The following is a 22,186-nucleotide window of genomic DNA, read 5'->3' on the forward strand; positions in this document are numbered from 1 at the left end:
AAAAAAAAAAAAAAAAATGTGAATTTTCTTTAAGAGACAGCAGAATTCTAGGACCAGGGCCCTTGGCCCAGTTCTGCAGTCAGAGAACTTTATGAATGCAAGCAGTTCCCATACCTCTGAGCACCTCTGTTTCTCTTTTGTGAGCCCATCAGGGTGGTGGCTGCAGGTGCTAAGTGTGGCAGACCTGGGCTTCTGGAGGGTGGGCAGGCCTGTCATCCAGTGGCCTCATCTGTCCTTATTGCCGGGATGGCAAAGTCTGGGACCATCCCCCAAACTAAGTGTGTCCACATGAACTTGAGAGCTGAGGAGGTAGGGGTGTGGGCAGGGCAGGAGTCTTACCGTTCGTTCTGCTGGGTTCACTCTCGTTCCCTCCGCCCCTCTCCCAGGAGATGGAGCCCTAGTAGCAGGAATCCACCTTCTCAGACCTCAGATGCCCTCCACACCCAGGCACTGAGAGCAGTCAACAGGGCTAGGCAGCATGTGCCGCCTGGCTCTCCCCAGAACACCTGGCCCGCCACGGGCCCTGGCCCTGTCTCCGAGTACACAGACATTTCCTGTGTGCCTCCTGCCAGGGAGTAGTGGAGGGTTAATGGTGATTTTTGCTGTGATAAAGCTGCTTTCTCCTCAGAGGCATGTCAGACTTGCAGTTGACAATTTGGGGTCCCAAGATGGAAACAGGAGTCAAAACCAGAGCCCAGGGTGGCTGTGGTCCCTGGACCACGACGCCCACTTCCCCACACCTCCTGCTGTGCCCTCTCCGCAGGTCCAGCCCTCTCCTGGTGGCTGCATTCGGTGCCTGCTCTCTCACCAGGCAGTGCAACCACCAAGCCTTCCAGAAGCACGGTCGCTCCACCACCACCTCCGACATGATCGCCGAGGTGGGGGCCGCCTTCAGCAAGCTCTTCGAAACCTGAGCCCACGCAGACCAGAAGGAAGTAGGCACCTCGGACGGGGGAGAGCGTGTGTGTGATGGGAAAATCCGGACCGACGTGTGTGCTGAAGGCGCACAGTGCTTGCCAGATTTTCAACTCGAGCATAAATTGGTTGCTGTTGAGAATTTAAGAATTTGGAATATTGCAGTTTTTGGCTAAACTTAATGCGTAGTTGGAGATGTTATGGTGACACTAAACAAAGTATTCCTGAACTCTCCTTAGCTCCTTGGTAGTAACTGAGAAGACAGAAATGAAGCAAATCACATGAGAATGAAGAATTCTTTAGCAGCTCAACGGAATTTCTCGACCTGCTCCCAAATCAGCGAGGTTTCTACTTGTTTCTCTTTCTGCCAACGCCCCTCATTTCTCTCCTGCTTCCCTTCCCTAGTCTTTCCCCCAGCAGGGAGCCGGGCATGGGTCCCCGGGTGTCTCCCTGCGTCCTGACTGCACTGACTGCGTTTCCTCTGACTGGGTCCATCAGGGCTCTTCCTTCTCCAGCTCGTCGTCTTTTCAAGTGGTGATCAGCTTGGTGGTATCTGGCTGCTGGTATTTGGTTGGCTTATTGACATACTCCAGGGTAATCAGTGATCACTTTGTTTGGAAACCGTTTTGGAGGCACCATGGGAACAGAAGGAAACATGAGTGACGCCGACCCTTGAGTGGGTGGGCGGGGAGCTCAGACGCCTCCTCTCCCTCGCTCTCCAGTGTCCGTGTCTGCACAGAGGTCCCCATGACATTCACCAGCCCCAGCAGGGCAGACCTGACCGGGGACGGGCGCCGTGGAGGGCTGCAGCCTGGAATCTGATGTGGCCCCTAGTGCTGTCTCAGGAGAAGGCTCTGGGGGACTTGGGGCATGCTGGGCCTGGTGCAGCGATGGCACTAAGGAGACCCGGGGAAAGACAGTGTCGTGGTCATGTATGCTTAGGAAGCAGCATGGCCGTGTCCTCAGGGATGTTCGTGTCCAGTAAAGACACTAGTAACTGCAACTTCAGTAAACACGCTTCATGGCGGTGTCGACCTCGGGTTAGCTTGTTTGTATGGGTGGTTTTCCTGGAGCAGCCTGACACTGACATGTTCTCTGGTGCCATGGCTTAGTGGGGCTTGGTACGGTTTTGTGCCTGACGCGTGCACTTGGGTGTTCTCTTATACTTTCTGTAACGCCTTTCCACTGCAAGGGCCAAACCCTCCTGGTTCCCTTCAGAGTCTTTTTGGCCTGATGATGACTCTTGAGTGATACCCTGTGATGTAGACACGTCCCAAATGGATTCTACTGTCTTTAAAACTAGGAACTTTGAAGATTAAAAAATAGATTGTCACTACTAATTTGACACCTAACTTCAGAAGCTTCACTGTCTAATGTGAACTTTTCCAGAAAAACTGTGCCATGGACATTCTTCCTTTGGGGAATTAACATCCAGATTCTGGTAACTATTAAAAGACAGATCTGGTTAATTTAAATTGAGCGTTGTATTTTTTTCCTTAAACAGCTAAAGCTCACCTTTCAACTTTCTTAGGTGAGGATATTGTGAGCTACCGGGGAGATAAAAGTATACAAGCCTGTCTGTGTGAGACTGCCCTCACTGCCAGCGCCTCTCTCCCATGATGGCTGCGATAAAGCGCCTTGAAGGATAAGCCCAAGGCAGCCCCTTCTTTCCTTCGGAAATACGATTCGGCAGTCACAGGAACTATCTGTATGGTTTTTATGACTAAATTTTTGTTCTAAGTAAAACATCCCTTTACTTAAAGGAGAGAATGGTTTTACGATCAGCTCATTGCTTCCCTGTTCTTTCTCAAACGCATGTATTTCGTGCACTCGCTCCAGCCGGACAGGCTCCCAGGAGCTTCCCTGGACCAGAAGAGCCAAGGGGAAGTGTGTGCGGGTGGGTGGGTGGCCTGTGAGGCAGTGGCCTGGCTGTGGGGGACAGAGTGCCCCAGCACTGAGCACTGAGCAGCTCTGTGGAGATGCCTCATTGTAAGGAGCTGCCTGGGGACTTTTTCCATGTGGGTAGCTTTACTAGCGTGATTTTCTAGGTGAGTGACTTCTGAACCTACATTCTTCTCTAGACAGGAGACCTGTGCCTCAGGTTAAATGATGAGCAAGGCTGTACCCCCCGTCACAGGTCCTGCTGCTGCCTGTGCCCGTGGGATTGAGATGCCAGTGCACCAGGTAGAGGCCTGGCCCAGGCTCTGCGAGCGGGAAGAGTGGAGAGGGTCACCCTGCTGAGTCACTGACAACTGTGGTGCTGGGCTTACTACAGAAAGGTGAGATCAGGAGCAAGGCAGGTGCTTCAGGAGGCCACTGCTCCTGCAGCCCAGGCAGCCTGCTGTGCACTGGCCGCCACCACCTCCCGCTCAGGAATCCTGTCTATCACACCTCGCCAGCTGGCTTTCAGCCTGGCTGCCCTGACTCCTCCGGAACCAACCTTTACCAGGCCCAGCTCGACCCTGTCACTGCTGTGCTCAGACCATGACCACCAAGATGGCCTGCGGCTGTCAGGATGTTAACTGCAGCGGGACTGCAGACAGGTTCTCAGCTGCACTTTTTCTATGGTGAATATGTTACTTTTGTAACCACAGAAATAAACTAAGATTGTGTTCTTGCTGGGGGAGGGGTGTCCCAGAGTTAGCATGGCCTGGCGTCCCTGCCCTGCCTGACTGTGCTGCTGCGTGGCCCACCCACCTCACCCATCCCCAGCCCCTCCCTCAGGGGGAAACAGGCTGCGTCCTACTGCCTCCCTGGGTCCCTGCTCTTCTGTTCCTGTGTTGTCTGTTCCCTGGGCACAGGGCCAGTGGGTCTCACGCACAGGCACATGTGCTGCTGGATGCTACTGAATGTTTGACACCACTTCACTCAGTCGACAGTCTGTAGCCACAGAACGCAGTGAATGTTTAGGCTTAGTTACTAACAGACGCCAGTGGGACACTGTTGGTTGCCTTACTTTAATGCTGACCTAGCAGCCCCGACAGGAAGCTTTAACATAAAGCCTTTCATGGCCAGGCGCGGTGGCTCAAGCCTGTAATCCCAGCACTTTGGGAGGCCGAGACGGGCGGATCATGAGGTCAGGAGATCGAGACCATCCTGGCTAACACAGCGAAACCCCGTCTCTACTAAAAAATACAAAAAACTAGCCGGGCGAGGTGGCGGGCGCCTGTAGTCCCAGCTACTCGGGAGGCTGAGGCAGGAGAATGGCGTAAACCCGGGAGGTGGAGCTTGCAGTGAGCTGAGATCCGGCCACTGCACTCCAGCCCGGGTGAGAGAGCGAGACTCCGTCTCAAAAAAAAAAAAAAAAAAAAAAAAAGCCTTTCACATAAGCACAGGTGCATCTTGTCGTGAGCAGGTTCATGGCTGCGCTCCATCCTCAGCCCGCTGGTTTTTGGTCTTTTGTCCTTTGCTCCAGCAGTTCCCACGTGGATGTTGTACTGTTTCTGTCCTGCAGAAGAAAAGTGAAGTCCAACTCAGAGCAGACACCACGTCACGTGGCACAGGGGGCTGACGGGTGTGACCAGGTTCAGGGTGCCTGTTCCCTCACCGGCCTGTCCTAAAAAGCTGGCCGGGTGCTTAGAAAGGGCCCCACTGCCTCCAGCAGAAGGCCAGGAGCCATGCAGCACCTGTAGGAGGTGGCAGGGGCTGAGCAGGACCCACGTGCCCATGCTCAGCGTCCCCTCCAGCCAACTTGGCCCCTCCCTCACGGCCCTCCCACCTCATTTATCACAGGAATGGGTTTCTCAGAAAGAAGCATGGCCAGGCACGGTGGCTCACGCCTGTCATCCCAGCACTTTGGGAGGCCGAGGCAGGAGGATCACCTGAGGTCGGGAGTTTGAGAACAGCCTGACCAACATGGAGAAAACCCATCTCTACTAAAAAAAATTAGCCAGGCATGGTAACGCATGCCTGTAATCCCAGCTACTCGGGAGGCTGAGGCAGGAGAATCGCTTGAACCTGGGAGGCAGAGGTTGTAGTGAGCCGAGTTCGTGCCATTGCTCTCCAGCCTGGGTGATAAAAGTAAAACTCTGTCTCAAAAAAAAAAAGAAAAAAAGTAAAAAAAGCACGGTCATGGGGGATGTCTGGGCCTCTGATGGCTCCACGTGTGACACCTGTTGACCTACCTAGCTCCTGGGGTGATGTCCCTGACCTGGGTGTGGCACTCACCTTGATGATGATGCCATGGGCAGTCAGGCCCCGGCGCAGGGTGTCGCATGCCTCCAGCAGGGGCTGCCTCTCTAGGAGCTGCTGCCGTCGGGCCTCCCCCGTGGCCTCGGGCATGGCCAGCGCAAACTGCCGAACCTTCTGCCGGAACCGCACCAGCTCGTTCACCACACCATGCAAGGTGGCCTCGCTGCCGTCTCCTGAAACACGCTGAAGCCAGCAGGGCACGGTTACATCCCCTGGAGACTGTGGACACCCCAGCGGTTGGGCTCTGGGCTGAGACCCACCCAGCCCTGGGCTTCCCTGATTGCCTACAGCTGGGCCTCTTTCTGGGACTGGCAGGGCTGGGTACAGCCCGCAAGCGCTGGGCTCTTGGCAAGTCTCCACTCTCAACTCTGAGCATCTGTCATCCAAGCAAGGCCGACTGATGCTCACTTGGGAGTTAGAAGGATGGGCTGGGGGCTGCACACCACCCTGCCCTGAACACAAGGGCTCCCGGGGTTCCAGACCCCACACAAGTGTGGCTGAGGTATCAGGAGCAACCTGAGGATGAGGCTGGGAGGCAGCGGCTGAGCGCTTGCAGACGTGTTTCGGCAAATGGTGTGAGAGTCAGCCTCGGGTGCTGAGGACCGGAGTGGGGCGGAAGGCCTGTGTGCTGTCCTCCCACTGAAAAGGGATCCTGGGGCAGTGTGGAAGGGGCAGCTGTACCTGTTTGTTAAATTCATGTGTGTAAAATAAGAAACAGACCACCTTATACCTTCGTGTCAAACTACTTAAGTGCAAACACCTCTCAGTTAGTGCTTCCATGATAAAAGACAATTTTTGTTATTACAAAAATATGAGCCCAGAGTGGGCCCAGACGTTAGCCCTTGTGGCTGGAGGAAGGTGAATGAAGTATCTTTGACAAGGGCTAAGCAGAGCTTGGCCAGATCCCACTTTTCTTACTCAATACAGACTCTGGAAAGCCACCCTAAAAATGAACATGTAACATTGCAAAGACTTGGTCATCTCACACCAGTAGACTTTTATGTGATTGGCAACAGACGCTGGACTGCCAGAAAGGGAAACTAGGTCTACCAGGTGATCAACAGGTATATAAATGAGCCAAACTTGGAAAAGACACTATAGTTCTCTGTTGAGAGCCAGCGAGACGTGTCCAGCCCAGAGCCAGGCCTCCAGCACACCTGCTCGGGCCCCAGTCCCAAGCAGCGGGACCCTCGGGGTGCTGGGCAGCTGGTCTAGAGTGGCAGCCTCCGTCCAGGCAGCAGCAGCTGAGCCACACCCCAACAGAGCCAGAGTGCCTTGTGCTGAGAATTCTCCAAGGGCGTCCAGAGAATGACAGGGACGTTCAGGGATACAGCACCAGTTCCAAGGGGCCTCATCAGCCATATACTCATAAAAAGCGATGGGGGGGGTACTTTAAGAATAAGGCAGGAAACCTCAAATCCGTACTGACGCAATAAACGAGTTCCAGGTGAGCCTGGTAAGGAAGGGGGTATTTTCATAGGATCCAAGTCTCTGCAAAAATGCTCGAGTTACAAGGGAAGAGGAGGAACGTGAAGAAGCCTGGCAATGTCCATCTTCACTGCGCAGCCAGGGTGAGCCTTGCCGGGAAAGTGCAGGTGCAACTCGTACCTGTCGGGGGGCTTGTCCTGTCCATAGGAAGCATGCGCCAGGCAAGGGGGCTCAGGCCGCCAACCTGCCCTCAAATGGGTCAGGAAAAAATGTGACTGCGGTGTGCCTGTGACTTCTGCCCATTCTGCGAGTCTTTCCACATAAACGTATGTGCAGAGCTGGCGACACTGTCGCTGAGATGGACTCATCTCTGGTTCTGCACACGAGAGTTTGCCGACTGCAGAAGTAGAACTGTGCAATTCCAATGAATAAGTATTGGCTCCGAGTGTGTTTATTCTTCCAGGAAAATAACATGTTTTTAAACAGGTAAATAAATTAGTGCGGCATCATTATGATCTATTCCAAGTTAAAAGGGTAAAGGTTATTGTCCCTTTACCCTTTTAGGACAAAAATGGAGAAAATTCCAGAATTAAGCATTTAAAATAATACGACCTACCTGTTGATTGGCCAGAGAAATTCCAATGGTTTCAAAAAACTGTTCAAAGTAAGAGATGATGGCACCAAACACCGCAGGACTTCTCGGCACTGCAGGTTCCTGTAAGAGACCGTGCCGCGGAAGCCCCTTAAAAGCAGTCTTGATGGCAGTGGGCAAATGGAGTTCAATGTCAAAAGACAAAGGCCTCAGCAGGTCACTTCAGTCTGGCCTTTCTCCTGGCTTCTATGGAGGGAGGACACAGCTCTGGCATCGGCTACCTCACTGCAGACCATACAACTATAGGTGCATGAGGAATCTCTTGTGCCTCAGTCTACCCACCAGTCATACGGGTGGTGACTAGCCCATCAGGCTTTGCAAGTAAAGCATGACCGTGGAGTATGGCAGGCGGCGCATGGTAGGTGGAGGCTGAGTGGGCACTGGGCTGGGTTTCTCAGAAAACAAGGAAATCATGGCACGTGGCTTACGTCAGTCACCAAGCACGGAGACTCCCGTGTGACACTAGCCTTAGTTCGCAGGTGCCCCAAAATTGCAAAGGTTGGGAAGGAAAAGCGCAGGCACCAACCTCTTTACTTGTCCCCACCCCTTGCCACAAGAGGCCCCTGTTACCCTAGCCCTGGGCCAGCCTGGCAGTGCCGGCAGTGTGCGGGCGGATGGGCTGAGGAGGAGGAGCTCCCGTGCAGGAGCAGCCTGGCTGCTGGACCTGCGCCAGCCTGGCCTGGCTGCCTTCAGTGTGGGGCAGCCTGTTCCTGCACCCAGCTGTGACTCAAATGCCCGCTCCCTCAGAGGTGAGCCCTACACGTCTGCAGTATTTGGACCAAAGGCACCTGGCACAGGCACATGGCACCCTGCCCCACCTGCTGATGCTCTGAAACCCAACACTGCACGCAGCCAGGGATGGAGACCTCCGCAGAGATGCTCAGCTCACAGAGGACGTGGCCAGAACTCTCAGGTGTTTCCAGAGATGGGAGAGGCACGAATGGCCTGGCTTCCCAGGTCATGAAAGGTCACAGAGCTCCTGACGTGCGCCTCCCAGAGCCTGGCAGGGGAAACCTTCAGAAGCGCAGGAACCGAAGCCTGCTGCCGCCTCCACGGTCTTTGTCCCACCCCCCCGAACGCTTTCAGTGACTCACAGGTCCAGACTCAGACCCCTGGGTGCTTGGTGTGGTCGTCACACTAGGGTGCAGACTGTGTAACAGTGCATTGGGGTAAATGGGTCTTTCCTTTACAAGTTCCCCACAAAAGCTCTCTGGGAAAGTGCCGTGGATGCAGTGGGGACATGAAATGTGTCCCCTGAGGATCACACACACATAATTTCTTAGCTTCAGGGGCTCCCGAGAGCTTGTTCTCCAGGTGGCCCTGAGGCCTGGGAGGGTCAAGCCCCAAGCTGGGTGCCATCCTGTGTGTCAGCGGCAGACTCAGGTTCCACGAGTTCCTCCACAGAAGCTGCGGGAGGTGAAATCAGCAGAGAGCCCACCCAGCCGACATGACAAAAACCCACCAGAGGACCCGACCCATGCCCCTAGCAGCGCAACCGCAAGGTCACCTGCTCGTTGAGCTACCTTCGAGGCCGCCCTGAGCTGTCTGTTCCCGTGGTGCGCAAGGCCCAGGATGGCATCAACTACCCTGGGTGTGTCAAAGTCATCTGCCAAGGCTTCCTTCACGGCCCTCTTGGTGCTGGCGAGCCTGAGGGAAGAGGAGAGAAACAGTCGCGGCAGAGGGAGCTCCACCCTCCCCAGGAGGCCCCCATGCCAGTCCTTCCCCAGGGAGAGATGCTGGGGGCTCTAATTTGGGGACTCTCTCTAGGACATATTCCCAGACTTGGGAGTTCCTGAGTAGCAGAAACTTAATTACATAACATCAACTGCAAAGTGTCATGTTACCTACCCCAAGAAAAAGTCCCAGAGCAGAGGTCACCTGTGACACTTGTATTTTAACACACAAGATACACGTGGGCATTTTCATGATGGTTTTAAAAATCAATAGACATTGCGGGGAGTGGCAGGGAAGACTCGGTGGGGGATAGACGGCACGGCCGACCACTCACAAAGACAGGTTGGGGAGGCCCGGCCCAGGGCTCCTGGATCTCAGCCTCCCGTGGCCACTGGCAGCCTGCCCTGCTGAAGCGGCAGGGGTGGGTTGTCACCAAGACCATCTGGAAGACTCTGCACACCGGGATGAATGTGCAGCACTGCCCAGGACACCCATGGGTGGGGAGTGGAGGCGATGCTGTGGGCCAGGCCTGTGTGTTTTACAGCTTTTGGCTTCTCACGGTCAGGACCGGGAGGGATGAGCAGCTCTGCTCCTCGCACAGGGAATCCAAGCCCAAAGCCACTCAGCAGGAGGCTCAGAGCCCGAGGGCCCCAGGCACACTTCCTGCCTAGTACCCTGTCTCCCTGGGGCCTCTCCTGTCTCAGGAGCCCCTGACCCTGTACCTCCTGCCCAGCAACCAGTCTCCTGGGGCCTCTCTGCAAAGTCCCCGACCATAAACCTCCTGTCCAGCGCCCTGTCTCCTGGGGGCCGCTCTTCCCCTTCAGAAGCCCACCAGCAGCGCCTAGCAGGCCGCAGGAGGGCGCCACGCCGGGTGCTGGGCGGGTCTCTTACCTCTCCCACAGCATCACTTCTCTGACACAGCCGCAGGCCAGCTGCCCCTTCATGTAGGCACGTGCGTCCTCCAGGAAAGAGCCCAGCCCTAGGAGCAGCTGCTGGGCTTGGAGCATGGCGCTGTCGCTGTAGTCGATGGCTGAAGAGGAAGAGATGGTCCCTGAGGCGGTGCCCACCATGCTGTGCCCCTGCCCTCGTCCAGCAGAATCACAGTGTTCTCTGAGGGCACTGCCACCCGGGGACCACATGGAGAGCGGGACATTCGGCCCTCACTGCCCTCCAGTGACCGTGAGTCCCTAGGCCCACTGGACACAGACCACAGGGTCTGTCCCAGCTCAGTGTCACCCGCCCTAGGAGAACAAGGTGGCGGTGGAGAAACGCTCCCAGTGCTTCCAGCTGAGAGGCGCATTTCCACTGACGGATGGATGGAGGTGTGGATCAACAGCTGGCTCTGGAAAGAGGGAGCCCCACCCTGGGGTCAGAGGCACCTCGAGGGAAGGCGCCCCCAGGGAAAGTGCCCGTGTGTGATGGGACGGCCCAAAGCGGGAGGGAGGAGCAGTCCCCAGACCCAGCTTTCGAGTCTGTGGGTGTTGCTTAGGCCACCTGGATGCGGGGCCAGTGTTTCTGTTTACATCTGTTCACTTCTGGTGGTTTCTCGTCTACTGCATTCTGATGGGTAAGACACAACAGGAATGAATCGCTTCAGTGATCACACATCCTTGGGTATCAGCAGAACCAGCCACATTTCTAAAACCTTCTTCTCGTTTCTGTGCCTACTCTGCTTCCCAGACTGTCTTAAGGCCACAGTCCATGCTTTTGAGGAGTGCTGCTTCAAAAAGCTCTTTGAAAACCACAGGAGTAAAAAGAGCCTATCTGGACACATATGCCGAAAATTACATCCCAACATGCCTACAAGTCCCAATTTCAAAACGAGAATTCCAAAGTCAGACACGGCTTCAAGCTGGAAGCAACACTGTGAAAATCTCCCCCAGGGCTGTCTAATATCTCACTTAACATTTTCCTTTTTTTCCAAATTCACTTTCAGTTTTTGCTTTGAATAGCTTAACAGAAGAGAAAAAGCCAGAAACCCACAAAGCGATCTGACAAAATTTAAAATGCATGGGAGGCTGTTAGAATAAGATTACCATTAATGACACAGCAAGATGACACATCCGGATGGGGAGGGGCAGACAGATGTCCAGCATGGAGACGCCCTCTGCCTCAAAGTCAAGGACAGCTGCACTCCTCCAACAAGGATTCTGCTCTGCAGATGGGAGACGCTTCTCCAAAGTGTCAGCACAGCACAGACGGCACGGGAATGCCACCACTGTCACCCTCCATCTTCCCAAAGGTGAAGAAAGCATGTCTGGGAAGATCCTGAACTCCCACACCACTGGTGGGGGGAAGCTCAGACAGCAAGCGACGGCCCAGCTCCTCATGGCCACCTCTGACCTCGAGGGGGCGTCGTGTCCACCGTGGGGATCCACGTCCTGCTAACCTTGTGTTTCTAGAAATCCCTCACCGGCAGATCAGTGCCTCCTGAATCCCACCCGAAATTCCCACCGGGAATGTGTTCCTGAAAGAGCTGGCCAGGCTTGAGAAAGCTTCTTTTCAGACCAAACTTCATATTCAAAGCTCAAAAAGAACTGCACACGATTAGGACAGTCATGCAAGGCGCTGCCCCTAATCCTGCCACAATCTGCAAGAAGAAGGGGGGCAGGGGCCTCCAAGGGCAAAGAGCCCCTGGGAAGGGATCCACGGGGAACAGCTTTGAAAGGACCACAGCCACAAGGGAACAAGCACAAGCCGGGGAGAGAGCTCTGCACTTGCACACGGGATTCATCCCCACCGCCTCTGCCTGTTTCCAGCAACACGGAGCCAGGCAGAAAGAGTTTCTCCAGCCCTTCACCTCCTGACTCTTCCTCTCACGGCATGGTTGGGCTGTGTTCATTGCATATAAGCGCACACCACACATAGACGCTGCACAAGGCCAGGTGAGCACGAGGCTGGTGACACTTCTGTCTCAGGCTCGCGTGCCTGTGAGTGCAGGTCCCCTAGGCTGATGCACTGCAGTTCCACCCAGGGGACAGGTTCAGACCACATCTCAGAAAACCTGAACTTGCAGTAGAAAGCCAACATGGTGTCAAAGCCAGGATAAAGACATGGCCCAAGGTAGCCTTTCGGTGATCAAAGGTGCAGGTGTCTGTGTGCCCCACTCAAGCTGACAGAGCCGCAGGCCAGGTGGATCCTGTGCCAGGCCGTGGCCCAGGTGAGATACTGCAGGCACAGCACAGGGGAGGGAGATGGATGGGACCAGCCCAGGGGATCACCAAAACCTACCAAAGCCTTGTGTGTGACATGAAGATAAAATCTATCTGGCCAGATAGACTCACCCCATGGGGGAATGAGAATCCACTATGTTTCGGCTGCATGTCCCCACTCCCATCGTCTTCATTAAAAAGGTGAAATCATCAATTGGGAGCAAGAGTGCTATGTAGGAGGGACAAGAAGCGGGAGAGCGAGGTGGCGTGGCAACAGCAGCGGCCCAGGGACACGCCAGTGTCAACGGAGCAGAGGGGACACCAGAGGCCAGAAGGGCAGCAACCCTCGCTCACCAGCAAGGAACTGTCACCATCTCCAGAGGACACCGGCCCTGCTCCTGCAGCACTAGCCATACACTGGGACCTTACTGCCAGTTAGGTGGTCAAGCCAGGCAGGCAGTGCCACTGTCCCCAGCCCTCACCTGCCACCAGGGATGCAGCTCTGGATAACAACGTTTTTTTTTTTTGAGACAGGGTCTTGCTCTGTCACCCAGGCTGGAGTGCAGTGGTGCTTTCTCGGCTCACTGTAACCTCCACCTCCTGGGTTCAAGTGATTCTCATGCCTCAGCCTCCCAAGTAGCTGAGATTACAGATGCCTGCCACCAAGCCAATTTTTTGTATTTTTTTCAGATGGAGTCTTGCTCAGTCACCCAGACTAGAGTACAGTGGCATGATCATGGCTCACTGCAGCTCTGCCTCCCAGGTTCAAGCAATTCTCTTGCCTCATCCTCCTGAGTAGCTGGAATTATAGGCACACATCGCCATGCCTGGCTAATTTTTGTATTTTTAGTAGAGATAGGGTTTTACCATGTTGGCCAAACTGGTCTTGAACTCCTGACCTCAAGTGATCCACCTGCCTCAGCCTCCCAAAGTGTTGAGATTAGAGGCATGAGCCATCGCGCCAGGCCTTCTGTATTTTTTGTAGAGACGAGATCTCACTATGTTGCCCAGGCGGGTCTCTCAAACTCCTGAACTCAAAACATCTGCCAGCCTTGGCCTCCCAAAGTCCTGGGAGCCACCATGCCACATGAGCCACCATGCCAGGCCAGTGCTAGACAACTCCTGGCCAAAAGCCTAGCCTGGGGCAGCAAGAAAATCGTGCAGCATGGGAGCAACTGTCATCACCCATCCAGGAGACCTGGCTCTGCTCCACACTGTTCGGGGAAGCGCTGTCCTGGGCGGGACAGGCAGGGTCACGTTGGAGGGCTCCCATGTTCAGGGGCCGTGCCAGGCTGGCCCCTTACAATCTCCCAGTTCACAGAGCAGGAAGCCGAGGTGCTGTGGGTTCACGACTTGTCCAGACCCACAGAGAAGGAGTGGAGAGGACTCCAGCTTGACGAGGAAGCCCATATCCACTACGGGCTGAGCCTGGACCAGCGCTGGGATCCCTCGTCCTCTGGGTTCACTCTCAACCTGAACCTTAAGGCCCCAGCAGCTGCACTCACAAGGTTCTGCTTATTCTCTGGCCTGCATTTGGCTGTTCTCAGTCCTGTCGGAATGACTGTCTCCGAGCTGGGGAGGAGTCCACTCCACGTGCGCCCGGCTCACCTGAGCGGTAGCTGCTCCGCAGGCAGAAGAACCGGAAGACGTCAGGGGAAAAGGTCTTCAGAAAGTCCTGGTAAAGCGAGAGACAGGCAGTCACGAGGCTTTGCTTTTATGCTTTGCACTGTTCAGAGAATGTGTTATTTACTACAATTACATGAGTTATCTCTACTTATCAAGAAATCAGGAACCTTGATGAAAATGAGCCCTCCAAACTCGCAATTACCACCTGTTTCCTGGTGACTTCCTTCCTCACTGAACTTTCCATGTTCGATCTCAGTATTTGTGGAAAGAGCAAGAGAAGAAAGCCGGCTTGCCTGAAATTCCCCACCTGCGCAGGCTCCGGGAGGAGCGTGTCCTGTGCTCAGCCTGGGCTCTCTTTCTACACGGCAGGGACATGGGACAGACAGCATGGAGGGATGCTGTGCTCAGGAAGAGACCAGGTAGGCGGCGGGAGGCACACCAGCTCTGGCTGCCTGCAGGCCCCCAGGAGAAGCTTGCGGTTAACGTCAGACCCAGCTGACCTCCGGCTCAGTCCAGCCAAGGGGCGACAGCGTCACTCATCCTATTTGGTGGCACAGTTCTCGTAAACACTGAGTTTAAAGCATGTGCTAAGTCTGTCTCTTGAAGACTAAACCGCCCTGCCTCTGATTAAATGTAAGTAAAACTGAGAACCCAACCAGGATTGTCCTATAAGATCATTTAGAAAACGTCTGTCCAGAAAGAAGTGGAGCTTTCTGCATGAGGAAGCTTAGGAGAGGTCATTAGAGGCACTGCAAAAGTAGCACAGCACTCAGCAAAGCCTCCTGTGGGGCGCTCAGGGCTCAGCTCTGGCAGCTACTTTCAGAAGATGAGATGAGACTCAGGGTGGGGGAGAGAAGAGGGCTCTGCCCAGCTTGGGCTTCCAGTGTGGCCCCAAGAAAGCCAGCTGAGCTCTGGCTGCACCCCTGGAAGGGACACGCTCCAACGGGAACCCGAGTGGCTCCCTGTCTGGATCAGCAGCACATGCTGCCAGCTCTGACCAAAGCCCCCTTTCCTGCCACCACCTCAGAAGACAGAACTGGCTCACCCCATGCCTGTCCTCTGTGCAGGAAGCTGTCCCTGGCCTTGCTGGAGTGAGGACTGCGTTTCCGTCTCCCTCGGGTAAACCTGATCCCCTCATCTCCAGACTGATGGGCAGCAACACAAGTCCATAGCACAGGGGCTGACACCAGCCTGCAGTCTGCACCCGCTCACCAGAGCTCAGATACCCACTTCCTCCGCAGGGTGGTCGTGGGAGCACAGAGCTGCCGGGGAGAGTGAGCTGGAGACGGCGGAGTCCAGCTCAAAATACTGTATCTCAACACATGGTATTTTATAAGGCATAAAAGACTGGCCTAAGGCCATGCTGCTCAACAACCCTACTGATAGCAAAACAAATGCAACTGAAGAGCATCTTGGGGTAGAAGGGGCTGTCCCTGTGGCAGGCTGCAGCGGCCTCGCCCACCCGGTAGGAAGGAGGGGACTCCCTGGGCTGCTGAGCTGGAAGGAGGACACTGCTCCACCTGCCTCCGGGCCTCATTCCCTTCAGAGGACTGAGCGGATCTGGTCTGCTTTCCACCAGGAAGGAGGTCAGCCCCCACCTCACAGCCCAACCCCTGTCTGCCTGTGCCTGAGGCAGTGAGAGGCATTCTCATGAGGGGTGGCATCAATGAGAAAGCTGCTGGGCCAATCCCCTAACACAGGGGTGCTCAACCTGGGGTCCACAGACCTCCTAGGGGCCCACAGAGAGAAGGTGGGAGGACGGGGAGATTCGTGAACTGGGATGGTTAAACAGTTATGTGTTTATTTCTGCCGGCTTTGCACTAAAATGGGCATTTCTTTCGATGGTCAGTGCAGGCAGCAAACACATCGGGAAGCACAAAGCCTGGCACGGTGGCCACAGCTGCCACAGATGACCCTGCAGGGATGACATCACACGCCACAAATCATGAAGCACAGTGCCTGGCGCGGTGGCCACAGCCTTCAAGGTGACCCCTCAGGGATGACACCACACACCACAAATCACGAGAGGACGGCAGCAATCAGACCCCACCCACGCTGAGCTAACCACTGAGTCAAGCAGAGCACGTGCTCCTCTACTTCAGTATCACCGACAGCCTTTGGGATCCTATGTATTTTATTTCATGTATTTAAAGCAAATTGTAAGGCTGGGTCCACAGACTTCACCAGGCAGCCACAGGGACCCGGGGTGGGGAGGGGGGCAGGGGTGTGTGTGTGTGTGCGCGCGTGTGTTTGTGCATGCACATGCGTGTATGAAGAGCCCCTGTCCAATCCAACAGTAATTCATCAGTAATCACACTGGAATTCAATTTCTGTCTGTCCATCTCCTGGGTGCTCCTTCCCAACTTGTGAAAAAAGCAGTATTATTCCTGGGTCCTCTAATTAGCAACTCGCAGGCTCACTTTGAGACCCTTCCTAACCCAAGATGTGGTGGTTCCAGTTAACACCCACAGCCGCGTCCTGCTGGTTTCAGTTCAGGCTGCGCCCTGTTTAGGTCTCCGCGCTTCGGTGTGGGAACACCACGCCACATGCAGGCTCCATGCTCTCTACATCATTCCAAAGAGGATTTCACCTGGCTTTCTTTCAAAGGGATTGTCCTCTCATTCAGAATGGAAACACATGCAGAATTAGCCTCAGTGTGCTTTCACAAATCTAATAGTTCTTTGAAACCCCAACAACATTAAAGGCTTATCTTCCCCGCTCTTGGGAGACAGGCGCTACTGTAGCGAGCTATATAACATTAAAGGCTTATCTTCCCCGCTCTTGGCGGGGCGGGAGCTACTGCAGCGAGCTATAGTAGTTCTAATAGAAATCTGGAATCTAATCTTTCTAGAGCATTGAGTTTCTATGGACTGTTTCCTAACAATACAGAAGGGGAAACATATTATAACTTCTTCATTACACAGTATTCTGCCAATGATGTGAAAACTCTTGAATACTGTGGGTGCTCATGGACATTAATTTTTTAGCATGTTCCTGCTCTGTGCCGGCTGATATCAGCAAGTTTCTGCACTACTCTGGTTCCACCGTGCAACCTGCCACGGCTACCTGAGAGGCAAAATGTGGCTACGGCAGTGTAAGCTCGTGCTGGAACTCTCCAGGAGGTAAGCAAACTCCCAGAGCCCAGGCCAGAGGACCGGATCAGCCTTTAGGTGGGGACGGTAACAAGCCATGTGAGCCCCAGTGAGTTCACGAGGTAACAGGATGCACACTCACAGGGAGCCTGCTGAGTGCACATGCCAGCTGCCAGCTGCCGAGGGACTCTGTATGATGCCAGCGCTGCACACACCCCTGGAGCCCCTGGGCAGAAGTGGGCACCAGAGCCTCTCTACTGGGCTAGGCCCTAGCTTGCTTTGAGAGGTAGAGTAACTAGAAAGCAGGTTTTAAACCATCATCTGAGCTCCAGGGTTGAGCTCCTTCTATGTGGACCATGGCCTCGATTACACAGAAAGCACTGGGTTTCCACGCAGGCTACTCTAAAGGTCTATCTCCAAGACAAAGAGGCCTGGCAGGAAAAGGGTCTTAACGCTAGAAACCAGAAATGTGGCATGTATTTTTCAGATATAGGGCAATAACTTAACATCCCCAAGGAACTATGGGCTGAGGGTAGGTGCGAGCTACAAAAAATATAAAAGAAAAATCATCAGTAAATACACATAGACAAATCAACACAGCAAATAGACAAAGGCATGGAAATATAAAATCCAGTTGTCGTTCTTCACAAATTAACAAGAAAAATGGGCCAGGTGCCGTGGGTCACCCCTGTAATCCCAGCACTTTGTGAAGCTAAGGCAGGAGGATTGCCTGAACCCAGGAGTTTGAGACCAGCCTGGGCAACACAGTGAGACTTTGTCTCTACAAAAAATACAAAATTAGCAGGTGCGGTAGTGCACGCTTGTGGTCCCAGCTCCTCGGGAGGCTGAAGTGAGAGGTTTGCTGGAGGCCACAAGTTTTAGGTTGCAGTGAGCTGGGACTGCACCAGGTGCCTGGGTGACAGTGAAACCCTCTCTCAAAAAAAAAAAAAAAAAGAAAAAGAAAAAGAAAAAAGGTAACCTGATTACAATTCTAATTTGATGCTGGAGAGACCTGGGAAATAGATATTTTCATCTACTGCCAGTGGGAATGTAAATGACACTCGATAAAATCACCAGGGGCTGTGTCCAAACATTCTGAATGTGCCTGTATCTTCTGATGTGTGATTTCTACCTCAAGGCACTTTTCTCAAGTCACTAATCATTAGATGTGCATAGATATTTAGCTAAAGGATATTCATCACAGCACTGCAGCCTGCAGAGTACAGGTCTCACAAACAAGTCCAACAACAGGGAAATACAATCATGGTGCCTCACTGCCACGAGCCACTAAGTGGCTGCCATATTAAAAATAATGGAGACATGGCAATGTCTGTGAAAATTTAAAATGCACATACCCTAGTGGAAAATGCAGTGGGATTTAAATGACCATTAGTAGGGGATTCTTTAAATTAAGCTGCACCCACACACTGGACTACTCAGCCATTCAAAAGAATGAACCAACTCCACATGGTAGAAAACCGACTGAGGTCAAGAGATTAATCAAGCAAGCGCAAAACTACACCGCTGTGTGTGAAGAGAAAATGAGAAGCACAGCTATAGGGAGATGTGTGAACACACACCTGCTCCGAAAAAACCAACCGCTGCTTCAGGAGAGAAGCCGGGCAACAGTGAATGTGGTCGGGCAGGAGGCCCGCTTTCCTTACTTAGTACCTTTGAATTTTTCTACCGTTTGCTTCTCTGTCTTGTCTGCAGTTTCCAAACTTTCTGCAATTAAACCCATCACGTCTACAATCAAATTAAAACCTCACTTAAATTGTTAGGGGAAAGGCGGCACGCATACGACACTGCCTCATGAATGAGGAGAAAGGTTTATGCGTATTGGCCTATCGTGTACAACGGAACACAGGAAGGTGAATCCAAAACAGAGAACACAACTGTGGCTGCTGGGGAGGGAACGGGTGCAGGCAGGCTCCAGGCCGGCCTTCTCCATGCTCTCTTTAGTGTTAATGCTGAACCCTGCAAATGCTTCACAGATATGACAAAGAAAAGTAAATTGGGGCCGGATGCAGTGACTCACACCTGTGATCCCAGCACTTTGGGAGGCCGAGGCAGGTGGACCTGAGGTCAGGAGTTCAAGACCAGCCTGGCCAACATAGTGAAACCCCATCTCTACTAAAAATACAAAAATTAGCTGGGTGTGGTGGTGTGGGCCTGTAATCCCAGCTACTTGGGAGGCTGAGGCACGAGAATCGCTTGAACCTGGGAGGTGGAGGTTGCAGTGAGTTGAGATCACACTAATGCACTATAGCCTGGGTGACAGAGCAACACTCTCTCTCAAAAAAATACAAAACAAAGCAAAAAGTAAATTGGAAAGGGGAAGCGAGAGACCATCACACCAGAAACAAACAGAACAAGTGAACCTCTTGTGTTAATGAAAGGAGATCATTACACGCTGTGAGTATATGTTCAGACCACAGAGCTTTAGTGGGATGCAGTCTACAAGAAAAAGAAATTTAAGTCCAGAATAGGCAAATCACAGAAACAGAAAGTTGTCAGGGGCTGGGAGGAGGTGGGAGTGAAAAGTGACAGCCCACGGGTGTGGCATTTCTTTTGAGGTGATAAAAACATTCTTAGATAGTGGTGATGGTTTCACAACTGTGAATATCCTACAAACCACTAAGCAGCACAATTTAAAAGGGTGACTTATATAGTATGTGTGTTGTATTTCAATAAAGCTATTAGTTTAAAAAGAAATAAAAAGAAGCCTTAAGTTTTACTCAATAGTTTTACTTTTAACAGTAATATTGGTATTAAGTTTTAAAATTTATTTTGTGTGTATTTTAAGATAAAACAAAAGTTGATATGCTCTTAGATGTTTACTGTAAGAGAGAAAATAAAGAGCTAAAACTAAAAGCCCTGTGATATTAAATTTTATTTGGATATATCAAAAGTAACCCAAATAATGAATCTATTTTGTATGTACAGGTTTATCTTCCTCTGTACAGGTTTATCTTCCTCTCCCCTAGCTCTGACCCCTGACAAAGCCTAGATGCTGTGTCACTCCGGTAGCGATCAACATCACAGTGCCCAAATCTTGCCTTCAAAATCCCATTTCCCCTCAAAGGCAAGGAGGCTGCTTGGAGAAACAGCAGGTCTGGGTAGGAAAGCAAAAGGCAGGCAGGTGCAGGAGGGCACAAGAGAGGCCAAGGGGCCTGTCCCTGGGGGGCCAGAGCCAATCAGAAGAACCCTGCCTGGCTAAATCCAGGATGATTTCAACACCAAAAAGATAATGACTGAATTGACAATACACTAAATAAATATAAACCATTGACTCTGTCTACTACAAAAAGAAAGACAAAACCCTTTTCTTTAAGAGGAATGCCAACCAATAAATGTAAAAGAGGGAACAATTGGACAGCCATGACTTTGCAATAACCAATGAAATACATGATCAAAGTGAAGCCTCTAAAACCATACGGTGAAAGCTCTTAGGGTACAAAACACCACACAGCAGGCCACTGCTCAGATGCTTAATATACATAAGAAGAAAATAAACTCTGCAGTAGAGGGATCTGGTAGTCATTCCTTAAGAAATGGTAAAACTCACCACCATGAATCATAGGACAACCTGACCTTGCAGCCCCCAGGCAATGCACTATGAGTTCACAGCATCAACTACAAGGTATTCCTGCCAAAAAGCTTCTACCTGGGTCAAACTGACCCTTTAACCCTCACTTCCAGTGAAAGGAACTACAGGAGATAGAAGAACAAGCTAAATGACACCACAACGAAACAGACAAATCCAAAATGTGGGATGTTCAACAAGATAAGTGGCCCAATCTCTTCAAAAAGTCAACACCACAGGGAAAACAAAAGTAGATACTGCTGTAGATTAGATTAGAAACCTAGAAAGAACAATGAAATATAATTCAGCCTAAAGGAAGGAAATTTTGACATGGAATATAAACATAGGTAAATCTTGAGAACACCATGCTAAGTGAAATAAGCCAGTCACAAAAGGACAATTACTATATGATTCCACTTAAATGAGATCTAGAGCAGCCAAAATCATGGAAACAGAAAGTAGAAGGGTTGTTGCCAAGGCCTGGGGAAAGGGGAAATGGGAAGTTGTTCAATGAGTCCACAGTTTTAGTTTTACAAGATGAAAAAATTCTAGAGATCTGTTGTATAACAATGTGAACATATTAACACTACTGAACTCAATGGTTAAGACAGTAACTTTTATGCTACATGGTTTCTTTAACCACATTAAAAAAAAAAAAACTAAAAAGACACAACATACAAATGCAACACATGAACCTTGTGTCTCAGGGGAGCTCAAGGAGGGGCAGATTTAAGGAAACGGACAGTTGGTGGAGCAGTCAGAACACACACAACACATACTAAGTTCCATGGGTGTGGTTCATGGAGCCCTAAAACAATTACAACAGTAACATCAGAGATCACTGATCACAGATCACCATAACAGATTTAATAATGAGAAACTTTGAAACACTGCAAGAATTACCCAAATATGACACACAGAAACGAAGTGAGAACATGCTGTTGGCAAAATCTTGCCAACAGACTTGCTTGGTGCAGGGCTGCCACAAACCTTCAATCTGTAAAGACATGGCATCTGCGAAGTGTGGTAAAGTGAAGCTCAATAAAGCAAGGTCCCTGCAGTGGCTGGGCTCTGACTCCCTCTGCACCATGCATCCCCGTGGCCGGGCTCCCACCCACTCTGCATCATGCAGCCCTGTGGCCGGGCTCCGACCCCACTCTGCATAATGTAACCCTGTGGCTGGGTTGGGACCCCGTCTGCATCATGCAACCCCATGGCCGTGCTCCCACCCCCCTGCATCATGCAACCCCGTGGCCGGGCTCTGACCCCACTCTATATCATGTAACCCGGTGGCCGGGTTGGGACCCCCTCTGCGTCATGCAACCCCGTGGCCAGGCTCCGACCCCACTCTGCGTCATGCAACCCCGTGGCCCGGCTCCGACTCCACTCTGTGTCATGTAACCCCGTGGCTGGGTTGGGACCCCTTTGCGACATGCAACCCCGTGGCCGGGCTCCGACCCCACTCTGAGTCATGCAACCCCGTGGCCGGGCTCCGACCCCACTCTGAGTCATGCAACCCCGTGGCCGGGCTCCGACCCCACTCTGCGTCATGTAACCCCGTGGCCGGGTTGGGATCCCCTTTGCGTCATGCAACTCTGTGGCTGGGCTCCGACTCCCCTCTGCGTCACGCAACCACCATGCTCCACCTCTACGTGTGCCATACACGCGCTAATACATTTCTCTTCTCTTGATGATCTGTATTTGGCCAGTCTAATTTACTAATTAATTTAGGCGCCCTGGTGAGAGAATCTAAGCTGGGTAGGGGAAAAAGATCCTACACAGCAAATACAGCAAAATAATCACAACTATTGAATCTGGGTGGAGCCACAGTGACGTTTCTTTCAACTTTTTTTTTTTTTTTTTTTTTTTT

The 22,186-nt window shown here is 52.3% G+C and overlaps 2 protein-coding genes across 16 annotated transcripts in view; one reads left to right on the plus strand and one right to left on the minus strand.

Annotated features, from left to right (window-relative positions):
* Positions 1-2,390, plus strand: part of NAXD (NAD(P)HX dehydratase) — a 29,561-nt gene extending 27,171 nt beyond the window's left edge. For 12 of the 13 annotated variants that reach the window (XM_017868203.1, XM_017868201.1, XM_017868213.1 and 9 more), the window contains one exon: positions 764-2,390. In XM_017868203.1, the coding sequence (XP_017723692.1) occupies positions 764-914 (151 nt within the window). In that variant the 3' untranslated portion in view covers positions 915-2,390. The remainder of the gene's footprint in view (positions 1-763) is intronic. The other variant, XM_017868202.1, reaches the window with a different exon arrangement.
* A 1,839-nt stretch (positions 2,391-4,229) lies between these two features.
* Positions 4,230-22,186, minus strand: part of CARS2 (cysteinyl-tRNA synthetase 2, mitochondrial) — a 63,739-nt gene continuing 45,782 nt past the window's right edge. For all 3 annotated transcript variants that reach the window (XM_017868199.1, XM_017868198.1, XM_017868200.1), the window contains exons 11-16: positions 13,621-13,687; positions 9,752-9,890; positions 8,710-8,833; positions 7,151-7,249; positions 5,083-5,289; positions 4,230-4,363 (exon numbers count right to left, since the gene is read on the minus strand). In XM_017868199.1, the coding sequence (XP_017723688.1) occupies positions 4,292-4,363; positions 5,083-5,289; positions 7,151-7,249; positions 8,710-8,833; positions 9,752-9,890; positions 13,621-13,687 (708 nt within the window). In that variant the 3' untranslated portion in view covers positions 4,230-4,291. The remainder of the gene's footprint in view (positions 4,364-5,082; positions 5,290-7,150; positions 7,250-8,709; positions 8,834-9,751; positions 9,891-13,620; positions 13,688-22,186) is intronic.

Source organism: Rhinopithecus bieti, unplaced genomic scaffold (assembly GCF_001698545.2).
Source record: "Rhinopithecus bieti isolate Rb0 unplaced genomic scaffold, ASM169854v2 scaffold_3734, whole genome shotgun sequence".
Classification (NCBI taxonomy): domain Eukaryota; kingdom Metazoa; phylum Chordata; class Mammalia; order Primates; family Cercopithecidae; genus Rhinopithecus; species Rhinopithecus bieti.